General features: G+C 44.6%; 2 protein-coding genes across 7 annotated transcripts; both read right to left on the bottom strand.

Annotated features, from left to right (window-relative positions):
* Positions 1-145: 145 nt before the first annotated feature.
* On the bottom strand, positions 146-9,380 carry mllt1a (MLLT1 super elongation complex subunit a). 6 transcript variants are annotated; one of them, XM_061297702.1, is made up of 13 exons: positions 9,235-9,380; positions 6,558-6,738; positions 6,386-6,468; positions 6,025-6,168; positions 5,821-5,946; positions 4,456-5,109; positions 4,198-4,288; positions 3,932-4,043; positions 3,718-3,820; positions 3,474-3,542; positions 3,341-3,403; positions 3,122-3,193; positions 146-3,035 (listed from the first exon to the last, which is right to left on the bottom strand). In XM_061297702.1, exons 1-13 carry the CDS (start codon positions 9,244-9,246, stop codon positions 2,907-2,909), a joined length of 1,839 nt encoding a protein of 612 aa, XP_061153686.1. In that variant the 5' UTR covers positions 9,247-9,380; the 3' UTR covers positions 146-2,906. The 6 variants fall into 6 exon arrangements, with proteins under 6 accessions (XP_061153686.1, XP_061153689.1, XP_061153685.1 ...); XM_061297705.1 differs by lacking the exon at positions 3,341-3,403 and having other exon boundaries at positions 4,198-4,285; XM_061297701.1 differs by having other exon boundaries at positions 3,122-3,403; positions 4,198-4,285.
* Positions 9,381-10,629: 1,249 nt separating this feature from the next.
* Positions 10,630-13,583, bottom strand: acer1 (alkaline ceramidase 1). The gene is made up of 7 exons (XM_061297192.1): positions 13,276-13,583; positions 12,672-12,784; positions 12,468-12,582; positions 12,114-12,252; positions 11,632-11,769; positions 11,428-11,565; positions 10,630-11,368 (listed from the first exon to the last, which is right to left on the bottom strand). Exons 1-7 carry the CDS (start codon positions 13,280-13,282, stop codon positions 11,191-11,193), a joined length of 828 nt encoding a protein of 275 aa, XP_061153176.1. The 5' UTR covers positions 13,283-13,583; the 3' UTR covers positions 10,630-11,190.
* Between the last annotated feature and the right edge of the window lie 125 nt (positions 13,584-13,708).

Consider the following 13,708-nt stretch of genomic DNA (forward strand, 5'->3'; position numbering starts at 1 on the left):
AGAAAATAATTTGCCCTATGGATGATCAGCAAGCACGTGATGGGCCCGACCTATTTCTGCGTGTCCTTTTCACCCCACGTGCAGCCACATGAACTCCATATGAACCCCGTGAGCAGGTCGGCCGGCGGTCAATGATGAGACACCGTGACAGTACTTCATGACTTTATTATGATTTTCCAAATAAAAATAACATTAAAATAACATGTTTCGACTATGACAACAACTTGCATCATATGGCCACATGGTGGCATTTCAATGCCAAGTTTGTCTTTGACCAAATTGACTTGCTCATGTGCCCTTCATCTGGTTTGTTCTGTGTTGACCACATCTTGATGTTGCCACCAATTTCCTCACAACCCCCCCAGTCAAAGAATTGAACCCTTATAAATACACATGCTCTTCCTTTCAAGATGCACACAACAGATTATTGACCTCAGATGTATTGTCCAAGTGTAAATGGCCAGCTCCCGCAGTCCCCTCCTTTCCTATGACGTGTTTGTGCCGAGCGTCGTCTATGAAACCGTACGTCAAAGCACAGGAAAACCCAAAATTATTATTTTTTTTTAGCTTAACAGCTCCCTGAACAAAAGTGTGGCGTTCTCTCTGTGGTCCAGTTATTGTGACTGGAAGCAGACAGTGATTAAGTTGAGGTCATCCAGCAAACATCTGCAACACCTGCTTCTTGGTGCTCAGCTGTCATGAGATACACAAAAACATTACAGGGAACGTGCCAGGAAAAAGAGTTCAGGCAAAAAAGAAAAAGAGCTTCGAGAGGGCATGTTGGTTGGTGACGGCTAGTGACAAAATGCGCCCAAATTCAAGACGATTAAATTAACAAAAACAATTTGGCAAAAAACAATCAAATAATATCATATTGCATGTAAATATTGTATAAAATCCTTAAAAATACAATTTAGGGAACTATTTAAGTACTGAAGTCATCACAGCCAAAAGTGCAGAGGTCCATAAATAAAACGTAGACTGTGGGTAGACTGCGGGGCATTTCTTGGGTCAACATCCACTCCAATGACCCGGTTGGGTACAAAGAGTAGCGGGTCAAACAGTCAAGAGTTCATGAACTCGGACGTCCACTCAGAAGAGGACGCCTGGCTGTCACACAAAGCAACTGGGAGTCGGTCGGGGTTTTGTTGACAGAGGCACAGGCGGGATGGGCCGGGGGGGGGGCTGTTTCAAAACAACAGCAGTGAGCAGAGTGACGGCCCCCGCAACACGCCAGTATTAAAGCTACACAATAAATACACAAAAGGCAGAGCGGCAAAGGACGCATTCAGTTCAAGTGTGGACCTCCACCCCAGGCTGCTGCATGGCATTTCTCTCCATCTTGTGTTGAAGCCTAGGCGGGAGCTTCATCAAGAAAGGCCATTGCCCTGTCTAGTGTGAATGTAGTGCTTTGCTGCCATCTTGTGGCAACCACGTGCAACTACAAACCTGTTGTAAACATTGCTATTACTGTCATGGACTATGAAGTGAACTGGGTTCGGTTCCCTGTGACCCTGAGCGCACTTTTTCAGCTTTCATTAACAATATCCATACTTGTACACGTGATTGGTGAAGAAGTTGCGTGAAATTGGTTTGGGGTTGAGATGACTGGGCTCTTCAAAGACTGATTCTATTGCGAGTGGTCATCATGATTTGATAGTTCACCTCGAAGGAAGGGAGGTCACATACACAGCAAGCCCAAATCGACAGTTTCTACAGCTAGTTCATATAACGTACCCCCCCCCCCCCCACATTAAACACTGAGCTAGTGGCAGAAAAGCAAAAACATAAACACCAGTTATACAGTTTCTACAGAGATGACGAGAGGAAGGACTACAACTGCCTACAAGGACACTGGGGAAGAAAAAGAAGCCTTTAAGACAATACTGAAGAATCAGGCAGCCTGATTAACACTTGCTTTCCCCCTTTTTCAAAGCGGAGGGGGGCGGTGGTGGTGGGGATGGGGTGGGGATGCTGGGGAACACCCACTTCATGCTGCAGAAAGGCACTAGAGTGGGCTTGTTGGGCGTAGAAAAATAAAATTGAGATACATTCATAGCTCACAGGTCATTTAACCGCAAATCTGGGAGTAGAAACACAAATGCATTTGTAGAAAAATAAAATATTAAAAAAAAAAAAAAAAAGGGGGGGGCGGGGGCACATGGCCCCTACTTTTTCTTATTTTTGGATTCTGGGAGACGAGTATGGCTACTTTTATTAGTTTTACAAATCCACCAGTCGGCAATCCAAGAACGCACTGGCGACCAGCAGTGGAGCCCTTTGGTGCACGCTGGCATGAGAGGGAAGGAGGGAAGGAAGGAAGGAAGGAAGGATGCACTTGCAGCTTTGGGGGTGCTGGGAGGTGAAATTTGGAGAGGCATTGGCGCGAGGTCAGGGCTCAGCTTTCAGTGCAAGAGCAAAGTCATGTTGGGATGTTGGGAGAGCAGCGATGCCATCCAAACACGCACGCACGCTTCCACATGTACACATGCGTGTGCGTTCCAAAATAAGAAAAGTCAGTAACTGCCAAGGCCCAATGGGGCTGATTGCAGGGGGATGGGATGTGGAGTGATCTGGCCGGGAAGGAGTGTGAATGGAAAGAAGGAGGAGGAGGACGAGTGTGACGCGCTGAAGGGTGTGCGAGGGGGGCGGGGGCGGCTGAATTCCACGGGTCCGCCATGCCGTTAACTTCCTGCGGCGCTCCTCTCCTACTGCCATCTGGGACTCTCCCGCTCACGCCGTCCTCCCCTTCCTCCACGGGTTCCCTCGCCAGCGTGTCATCAAGCTGCGGTGGCGGCGGCGGCGGCGTCTTCGTGTGTGCTTCTTTGTTCTTACGCGTGTGTGTGGTTACGTTGCTTGCTGTTGAGCGATGAAGGAGATATGGCCGTCTCCGCCTCCGCTTCCTGTCACGTGGCCGTCGCCTCCAGGTAGCTCTGTAGTTTGCGGACGGTGGACTCGTCCAAGGAAAAGAGGTCAAAGTCAAAAGTGGTGTTGGTCACGTTGAAGTGGCCCGTCTCCTCAATCAGGTTGACGATCTGAGACGCAAAATCCAGGAGGACAGTTGGCGGAAACAATTTGGACTCGGTCAACAACGGAAAGCAAGACACGAAGACAAACAAACCTGTTGCAAGACATTGCGCTCCCTTAAAGCCATCAGTCTGCGATGGAGGTCCACTAACTCTTCTGTGTAGGCCTGAATCATTTGGGAGAGAAGAGTGTCGTTGAAAATACGCTGATTGCAAAGTAAAGAAGTAAAGATATCCAGCAAAGCATGGATGTTTTCTTGTGAGTTGAACGAGAGCCGTCGGAAGGATGTTTGATGTGGTGCTAAGAAAAATACTTGACAAGAGTTCAGTGGCAGTTTGTCCAAACATCTGGATCCGTTTGCCAAACCAACAGCAATCTATTTGGTTTCATAGGATACATGTGTAAGTTGAAGCATAAAAAAAAGTTGCGGTATTTACCCTTCCTACCTTGTCGTATCCCTTCTTCAACACCTTCTCCGAACGGAACGAGGAGTCCGGGCTCTTTCGGCCCGACACCTGTGAGAGAGAGAAAGAGAGAGAGATGGCGCTTGTTGCAAAACGGGTGGAATAAAACGGGTCAAAATGAGTCAGCCCTGTGAAAACAAATCCCAACTGTAGGTTTATCATACAAACGCATTTCCAAAGTGTTGTCATCGTGATTTTCATTTGGTCAATATGTGTCAGGCCTCACTTTATTATTATTAGAGGAGCTGTGTTTCTGCGGGGGTGGGGCCGGGTCTCGACTGGGGCGGTGCGACCCGTCACTGCTGTCACTCTCGCTGTCCAGGCTCAGTCTGACGGGGAAGGGGGGGGGGGAGAGGGACAATGTCATTAGGTCACTCACACACTTTCTGCACGGTTCAATGTTATCTAGGGGGAGGGGGGGGGGGCTTGGTCTGACTGACCGAGAGTCGCGATTGGGAGGATTGGTCTTGACGGGGGTCCCCTCCTCCGAGCTGCTGTCGTCATCGTCCGACTCCTCTGACTGGATCTCCTCCACCATGGATCGCAAGGGACCTGAAAGAAACAAAGAGCCTTCCTTGTTTGGACTGCAATCGATATCTGGCAGATTTCATTCTTTCAAATTCATATATTTGGACTTTTTGAGGACACGTCGTATTTGTATTTAGTATGCATGGATATTTTGGATATCAAATTTAAAATACTGTACCTTGTCCTGGTTTCTGTCCCGGCTCAAAGTCCGAGTCTGAGCTGGAGTCGGAGCTGGAACTCGAGTTTGAAGGGCTGGAAGGAGCCGACTGCTGTTGGAGGAGGTTGGATGACATCAATCGATTAAATCCGCTCGAGAATGCTTTGGTGCCATTTTGAATTCGAAAATAAATGAATACAAATATTACTAATAAAAACAACAAAGACCTCTTTGGACTCGAGTTGGTAGAAATAGGAAATGAATGCAAAGTGTCCCAACCTCAGACTTTGAAGAGGCTTCATCCTCTGAATTGGAATCTTCTGACTCGGGAAGTTTCTTGGGTTCTTTCAAATCCTGTGTGTCGTTTTTGCTTTTGGCCCAGCGACCTTTTTCCTTGGAGTGTTTCTTGTCGGCGTAGGGTTGAGTGGCAGCGGATGATGACGACACGCGAGGGGAACCTGTGAAAGCGGCGCCAGACGGGCCTTTGGGACCCTCGGAGCTGCCCTTTTTCTGCTTCTTGGCACTGGGTTTGGGAGACTCCACAGTCGAGGGTCTTTTGCTGGGGGCTTTGGACTCTGCAGATCCTCCTCCTCCTCCACCGCCGCCACCCCCTCCACTCCCAGCCCCCCCTCCTTTTGGAGACATGCCCTCCATCTTTGACTCCTTCAGGGTGAGCTTGGGCTCCTTGAAAGCTGCCTTGGGCAAGACTTTGACTTCATCTTTAACTTTGATGTCTGAGGGCTTTTTCGAAGACGAGGTCGAGGAAGAGTCACGTCCGCTTTTGCCGCTTCCATCTCTGTCGTTGTCGCCTTTGGACGAGGCTTTACTCTCCGAGTCTTTTCGGGGTCTTTCGCGGTGCTCCTTGGTCATCTTGTGCGGTTTGGGTCCTTTGCTGCTCCCGCCGCCGCCGCCGCCTCCTTCTTTACTGGGTTCCTGAAGGTGCAAAAACAAACAAGCAATGTCATTATGACAAAATGGCAGCTTTTCGTGATGTAAATAAGAGCACGCTAAAGCATTTGAAAACTTGAATGTGACAAGCCGTTCTTCTAAGACAATGCTGCTTTTAGCCATTTGACAAGGCTACCTGATCACTTTTCTTCTCATTTCATCAGTTTTGCTCGGGACGTCCAGTTCTTGGGACTGACCCTTTACGGTACAGTCTATGAAATGCCTTGAAATGTTTACTTTGAACAATGAGATCCCTATTCTTGACTCGGGAAAGATAAAAACTTAGCAAAGGTCAGAGTAAGACCAATGTTGAGAATAGTAAAGCCAGATCAAGAGAAAAGGCCGATTAAAAGATATTTATTATTTGGGATGGATTTAACTGAGGCAAGACAGGGGGTGCTCACATTTTCTCCTTGAAGATAAGCAGGCCGACTAATTCAGTACGCATGCTAATGCTAAACGGCAGTTGGTAACAATTATAGTCAGCCAGCAGCTTTAAAGGCAAACGGGCTACAATCAAAGCAAAGCAAAGATTTCTCCTCACAAAGAGATCATATGTGATGAACGACGTACGAAGATGCGGAGGAGAAATGAAGTACTATTTGTTTTTCCTCTCTCCACATGGAAAGCGACAAAGGTTTGATCTGAGCCAAGTGGTTGTCAAATGACAAGCAATGTCTTGGCAGCTTCACCAACCTTTGACACATGAGAGGTCTTGGTTTTCTTGGGATCTGAGAATGCTGAGAGGGGGATGGTGGGGAGGATCGGATAGTCTGGACTGGGCCTGGACACTGCTTCGGCCACCTCCGGAACCACCAAGACCTAACGAGGAAGATAGTTGCACATTACATGTGTAGTGTTGGACGCTTTACTGGACTAAATATGGACTAAAGATCTCACCCCGCCAGCTTTGATCAGCTTTTTCCTGAAATCTTTGGTGGGGTTGTTGAAGGTGAGCTTCTCACAGCGGAGGTGATTAACAGGTGGATTGCCCTCCAAGTTCAGGAATAGGTCATAGTTGAAACACACCTTTTTTGGCTCTTCCTAAAAAAAAAAAAAAAAAAACATTAATAAGGGGGGGGTGTTTCTGTTAACAAAATTAAAGACTTTTGTTAAAACGCTATAAAAAAAAAAAGTAAATTACAGCCACTATAAATGACCATTTAAAATTTTTTAGACACTCTTGATCATTTTACAATTGAACCTTTTCATCTCTTAGATGAATAAAAGCAATTGAACTTTTATTCCCCCCCCCTGTCACCTTGTTCTTGAAGTAGACCTCGATGAGCATGAGGAAGCCTGCGTAGCCTGACTCCTCCACTTTGTATGGGGGCTCCTTGCATACTGCACACACAAACATGCCATTCCAATTTTATTTTCCTTTTGGTTCATTCAGATTCTCGCTAAAGTCCATCGTGGCACGAGTGTCATACCTCTTTTAGGTTTGGGGAAGCTCTCGTGCAGGCGGAAGACAACCTTATCTACAAAGTGCTGGATGTCGCCGTTCTCTGGCCCTCGGACAAAAACCATCCAGTCGTGGGTGAAGCCCTCCGATGTGACTTTCTTCCTCAGCTGAGCTCTGTGGCCCAATTCCAGTTTCACCTGCACTGTGCACTTCAGAAGAAAAATAGCTGTCAGTGCTTGGCCTTTTCCATTTGGTAGAAAACGTCCAAGCAGGAAGTGCAAAGTCAGGAAAAGAAGGATATGTCCAAGGAAAACATGCCACCCATTCTTGATAAGTCATGAATACTTGAATGGCCGTGGCAAGGTCAAATAAATATCAAGTTTACTCAGCTGGATCCTATGGACAGAACAATCAGAAATTCTGGCCCCTGCCTGGGTAATTCCACGAGATGATGCCATTTTGAGTAATATTGCTCTGCCCTGTGGGTCATTATTGTCTTGTTGCATCTACTTTGGAGCTCTAACTGGCAGACAGTCTTGAGCTTTACTGCGCAATATCTTATCTCCCTTATTCGGTCGGGGACGTGATTTTCGCATCAATGAGAGCAGTCGGGCCCTGAGGCAGCAAAGCAGCCCCAAACACATGATGCCCCTTTCCACTCGACTTGATCTAAGATGAGCTTTCGTGAGTGGCGTGCTGTGTCGTCTTGGTCGCGTAGTACTCCACTTAACTGCAGTTTTCAAGCTTCTTGCAAGATTTAAAAGTGGTGGCGCTAGACCAGCATTCATAAATGATTTATTTCGAGAGCTGTTTTTTCTTTTTGGATAAACGCTATTATAAGCGTGGGCAGGAAAAACATTATTTCCCTCCCCGATCAAATAAGCAATCATCCTGTCATCCATCCCAAGCAACCGCAGAGCTTGCATAGAGAAGTCTCATGACAAGAAAAGCAGCTGATCTCTCATCAGCATTCCCAAACAAAGTGGGACTCCCATTCCAGGCTCGGCCCAGTGATCGCTCTAAGATGGTTCATTGGGCAACCTACAGTGGAAGTACACAAGTAAACTCTCAAAGTGAGTCAATTGGTATATTCTACGGTTATCGTCACATTTTTCTCTTTCTGCGGTGGAATTAGCCGCCCCCCGCGCTCAACTGTTCAATCATGGTAATAACAGCACCCTCAATGGAACATCAACATCTTTATTGCAGTATCTTTGACCTCACAGTGGCGTCCATGTTCTTTGCCAGCTTTCCGTAGATCAAGCTGCTGACTCCAATAGGCTTTAGCCGCTTGTCCCAGGATTTTGTTTTCCACTGTACACACACACATTGCCTCGCAGCATAGCTGGTTGTCATAGAAATGTCGAAGGAAGGAAACTGCTGTGCCGTCATCCTCAAGATGATATATAAAAAAAATTAAAAATCTGCCATTTTGGAAACTCAAGTGAGGTGTGATAGCTTTGGAGCATTTTTGTCAAAGCAGGACCAATATGAGACCCAATCAAAAACATCTATCTTTCTTTACTTTAAAAAAAGAAAACCGACAATATCGCTGTGCTTAGATACATTTTCTTCGTGAAAGGAAAACACTGAGAATACTTGTAAAGTTCCAGGCATCCGACCATATCCTCTTTTGTGATCACTCACCAGTCTACTCAAAAGCAACTTAAGAGAAGCAGCGCCAAGAGAGTGGCTGCTATTTTACACAGGGGGAAAAAAAACTTTTAAAACTTGTGACACAGTGTGCAAATACGTTCATATAAATCTGTCGGGGTGCGGTGGGTCAATGTGTAAGGTTTCCAGTTTGAGAAGGTCAAAAGCAAGCACTATGGAACTAATGACAATTGCTTTTTTTTTTTTTATGGGGTTTAATGACTTAATGATTTAACACAACCATCCAGTTACAATAATGCAAAAGCAGTTTGATAGCAAGACTCCTTCACTGATAGTGTGTGTTTTGGACACTTTAGCTCCATGAAAGATGCCAATCAAAGCAGGAGTGCGGTTCAAATTCTCCACATTGGGATTTGGCCAAATTGCCCCCCACCCCCCTCCCCTGCATATTCATTGGCGTTATACTGGGGGGAAAAAGTGCACACGAGTTAACCATTAATCAAATGTTAGCCAATACTACAAAATAGTAGTGTCCTCGGTTGGGCAAGTATGACAGGCAGGTATCAGGCCCCCGCCCTGGATGAGCAGCGCGACCAGGGGAGGGACAAGCGAGCCTTTTCCCGGCGCCTTGTCGCGGCTCCTTAGCCTTTAGCCAAGGGCCGATCATATTCCATTGGTTGTGTGAACTAGCTTAGCTTAGCTGGACACAACCGCCACTACTAACTCAATAAATATAACTAATAGTTTTAATCTAAAGAGAGCGTGTGTGTATCTTTGTGTGCTGGATTTGCGGCTGCGCCAATGCAGCGGCGCTGAATGGAGCTACGGAGCGGAGCTAGTTAGCGGCAAATGCCGATGTATGAGTGGCCAGCTAGCATAGCTCCAGAACCAAACAACTACGACTTGTACAGCAGCAGGAGCAGCGTTCTTTTTTCTTTTTTTTTCTTTTCCCTCTCTCTCGCTCTCCCTCGCTCACTCTCTTCAAGCGACTACAACAGAGGATTCATTGCTGCCCGAGCAGCGAGAAAGCAGCCAGTCTTTTCATCGGGAAAAGTTCAGAGTCCAAAAGCAGAGAGGCGAGCAAAACCTACCTGATTCTCCATGTTTCACTGGCCTGAGTGATTTGTTGTTTTTATTTACAGCGGCGTTTGATGAGCGTCTTTCCAGCCTTGGGTCCTCATTGTGTGTCAATCCAGCCGAGAAGCGGAAGGCAGACGACTCCCCTCCCCTCCTCTCCCCTCCCCTCCCCGTCCAGACGCTCCGCTGGAAGGCAACCCAAACAGAAAGCTCGCCCAGCCAATGGGAGAGCGGGGATTTTCTGCTCTCTTGAAAACAGCCAATCATAGCCCATGAGGAGGCGGGCTTGGACTCGACTTGCAAATACAAATAAAGCTTTTTGTGATGGTATTCTCGAGTGACAGGAGCTCTATCCCAATGGCTGCAGAGCAGCTTTTAATTGTAAAATACACATGGTGTTAATTGATTATTGAGAAGAAATAACAGTTTAATCGACGCAGAACGGCAATATGTGTATATGTATTGTGTTTGCTCTTCATTTTCACAACCCTAGTCAATGAACACAAATAAAGCACTCAGATAAACTCAGTAAATGCTTCCGAATAAATCATACATACATTCATTTCATTTTTTCAATGAGGATTTCTCTTCATAGTGCAATGTTAGTCATCACTGACTTGTAATTGAGTGCTAAACAGTTGCACTGGTGAGGCAACAAGGATGCTTGTAATAAGTAAAAGAACTTTGAGCAGCTAGTCTTTTTATGAATGCTGTTTCCCCCCCCCCCCCCCCCCCCCCCTCAACAGTCAGAGGGTGTCACGTCTCCCTTGTGGAGCACTTTGAAGTGAGATTATTGGGTCTCCGTTTTGGCCCACAAGGTCAGCACTCTCTCACCAAGGCTGTGCTTTCTCTTGTATGTAATCCAGTTTGCCTTTGAGACAAAGAATAGAAGGAATCCCCACCTTGAGTGTGTCTTACTCACATTCAGATATCAAATCCTTCATTCACCTTTTCATTCGGGAAGAATGGAACGGCACAAAAGCATGATGTGAAATAGATTTGGCATTCTATAGTCTGAGTTTGTGCGGTTGTATTTATACTGACTATCTTAAATAACAATTGTATTTTCATATTTTTATCATTTTTACATCTATATCTGAGCACTTGGAACATAAGATTTGCTTTTATTGTTGGAAAAAAACAGTGATTTTGATCAATTGAGTTGTTTTTATAAACCAAATTAGAGTTAATGTCACTCTTTTACCTCTCATATTTCACCCATTTAGGAAGCAATCATTCCGCAATCACTATTCAGTAATTGATTCAAGATGACTTGTTTTTTCTTAAACAATGCCAGCGTGACTCCACAGGAGGTCGCTGTTGAGGCTGGAACAAAATCTTGATTTTTTTCCCATTTCCATTATTTGTTTTGCATCCGCGTTCGGGACCATCTACAGAAATGATCAACATTTTAGATCGTTGTCAAACATTTTATTGTGTAACTAAAGCACAACATTACATAATGACACATTGCACTGGAAAATGCTAGGATAAAAAACGACAAGAGCAATAACTCTACCAAAAACAGTCAACACTTAATCAAATGCATATATGAATGTATGAACCACAAATAAATAAATAATTTAAAGAAGATGGTGTGAAACTCATTTGCATACTGCTTCTGTAGGCGTAAAAGACAAACATTCAAATACATATGTTCACTTGTACAATTATTTGCTGCAGTCAAACAGAGTATCTGTTTTTTTTAACAGAACTTTTTATGGAAATTGCGTTTGTGACCTTCAGTATAGCAATATTTTGATATTAAAAGAGGACGAGTATCAGGAAAACAAATAGCGTTTAGAATCATGACGATTCATTTGCATAAACAGACAGGATAAAAATCGGTTGTAAAAAAGATAATAATAGTAATAATAATAGAAAGCTGTAAAACATCATATTTGGTTTTTTTTCATTGTTATGTTTCAGCCTGTCTGGTCAGATCATGTATGCATGTGTTGTGTGTGTGCTTAGCAGTGTTTGAGTGTCTTGGTGGTGCCTCTTAGGACAATATGAGGTAATCCAAGTGCTAATTTATCACAGGGCCAGTACTGCAGTCCAGGCAACGAATAGGGAATCTCGTAGTTGGCATCCAGGTAAGCTATCAACGTACTCCCGTACGCCGTAGCCATCACAATCAAAATGTGCCTGAGGGATAGACCAAATGATCAAAAGCTCAGGGTTCACATGACATGACACAAACTTACCAGATACCGTGCAAGTAGCAGAAGTTTAGCCTCTGCCAAAATCCGCAGCCAAAGCGATCACTAATCCAGCAGGATATAGCCAGTATCCACAAAGCCACTGACCATTTGGCCAGTCTCAAAGCCTTCTGGTCGCTACAGCTAAATGAATCACATCAATTGAAAATCATCATAGTGCTTCAATATTTCATTTGTAAAATCTCATACCATCTCATCTCAACCGCCACAATGTAGAGCATGTGCAGGCCGAAGCAATTGAGCGCATAAGCGTTGACAGTAGGTTTGACAAAAGAGGACACTGAAGTCACCACAGTCACCACCAGGATCAGCTTTGAGAAGGTGGACCTGCATGACACGCAGAAAGAAAAAAAAATAGACCGCTAGGATTGTTTCAGGTGTTCTTTAAAAATTCATACACCCGTTCAGGCCATCGCAGGGTTAATTATGAACAAAGTTGGAGGTGAAGCTCAGTTTGTGTTTTAGATGCTGTATTGTTGACAATGACTCCTGTTGGAGCTGTCAGACTGGATCCTCAGCCAGCACGGATTAGGTTTCACACGTGTGTGTGTGTGTGCGTCTTTAATAAATGAGTAGCTTTTCTTTTTATCAGAAGGCACCAGAGCAAGCAAGCATAACTGTCTCATCTGGTGAACGATGCCACAGATTGTAATCCACTTGATGCTTTTTACCTGTCCTTTATAAAAGATGGGAAGAGCCTGCGTGGGAACCATATGGCATAGCCCACTGCCAACACCCACAAGATTGACAACTCATCCAGCATCTGGCCAACGAAACTTAGAGTCATGTGGAAGTAGGCAGAAAAGATACCTGCGTGTGACAAGAAAGAATTATTCATATGTAAAAAGCCAAATTGAATCAAGATATTGAAACACCAATTTAAGAAAGTTGGATGGAAATAATCCAAATAGAAAATCCTGAAGAGCATTTATTTATTAATGTATTTATTATATACGTACATATATTTATTTATTTTATTGATCATTTGTTTCCATCAAAGGATGAATATAGGGAAATTGACCTACCTACAAATAACATCATGACCCATACCAAGTGGATTGCCATGTTCCTTTCTTTGGCGTAAGGGTGAAGAAGGTAGAGCATGATGGGAGATATAATGAAGAAAATGAAGCTGCTCATCTGCCAGGAAAAACAAACACGCGTTTCACTTTGAATACAAGCAAGCCCTTTTTTTTTCCCGATTCAAAATGTGCCATGAAGAACCTCACCGTGTTAAAAAACTCCACCACATGTTCAGAGTGTTTGTAGTTGTCTTCACACCAGTCGACCTCTGAACTCTCATAGGAGAAAACTCCAGCCATCCTTTCATTCGAGTAGACGCCTGAGAGACAGACAGAAACTCCAGGTAAACAAAAAGCTGAGCAACAAATGATCAACTGCTCATAAAAAAAAAAAAGACAGAACAGGACTAGTTATTGTCGGCGGCCCATTCAAATTGACTTTCCCTTCGTGTCCTTGTATTCAAATGCGTTTGCTCACGTTCAAAAAGCCTTTGTGTTTTTTTTTAAATGCACTGCGGTGAATGAAAAAGCTGTTAAGAAGAAGCCGCGTTGTCAAGGACGCAATCATACCGAGAAGATTGAAGTTTTGATAGCTGACATAATGCAAATTGAGATTAGAGAAAAAAATATTTTTGTTGAGGTCTTGGGATGGGGGGAAAAAAAACCTTAGTGAGTAAAAGTTGTGTCATTGGATCAGATTGATATTTTTCTATTTACTTACCTATCAAAATGGATGAACACAAGTTTACAGTTGCAGTGCTAATTTTAATCTTTAAGACAAACAGAATAGCATTGTGAATATCGAACGTACCTCCCATGATGCCGTACGTCTCGCCTCCAGTCAAAAAGTGCGACGAGGTGAGTCAACAGGTGAATTTGGCCAGGGTGGAGCATGGAAACGTTTCCCATCCTGTCGCGCCAGACGGTGACGTCACGGCATGCACAGATGACAATCCGTGTGGAAAGGACCAAACCACTTCCCCACCCTTCATTTGTCTTTTTTTCTTTGTCGGCTAGACGAGCATTATGAGGAAAATCAACGGATGAGACGGATAACAGGTGCTGTGGCACATCTCCGCACAGGCAAAGGAGGATTAACCGGTCCATCTGCTTGTGTTGTGTGTGCAAATGTGTGTGTGTGTGTCTCAAGTATTGCTCATCTAATGGGACGTCTGTTATAAAGCAGTTTGTCTCATCGTTTCATGTAGTAAAAAAAACCCACACACACCAAAATGTAATATCTT

This window comes from Syngnathus typhle, linkage group LG14, assembly GCF_033458585.1.
Source record: "Syngnathus typhle isolate RoL2023-S1 ecotype Sweden linkage group LG14, RoL_Styp_1.0, whole genome shotgun sequence".
NCBI lineage: Eukaryota > Metazoa > Chordata > Actinopteri > Syngnathiformes > Syngnathidae > Syngnathus > Syngnathus typhle.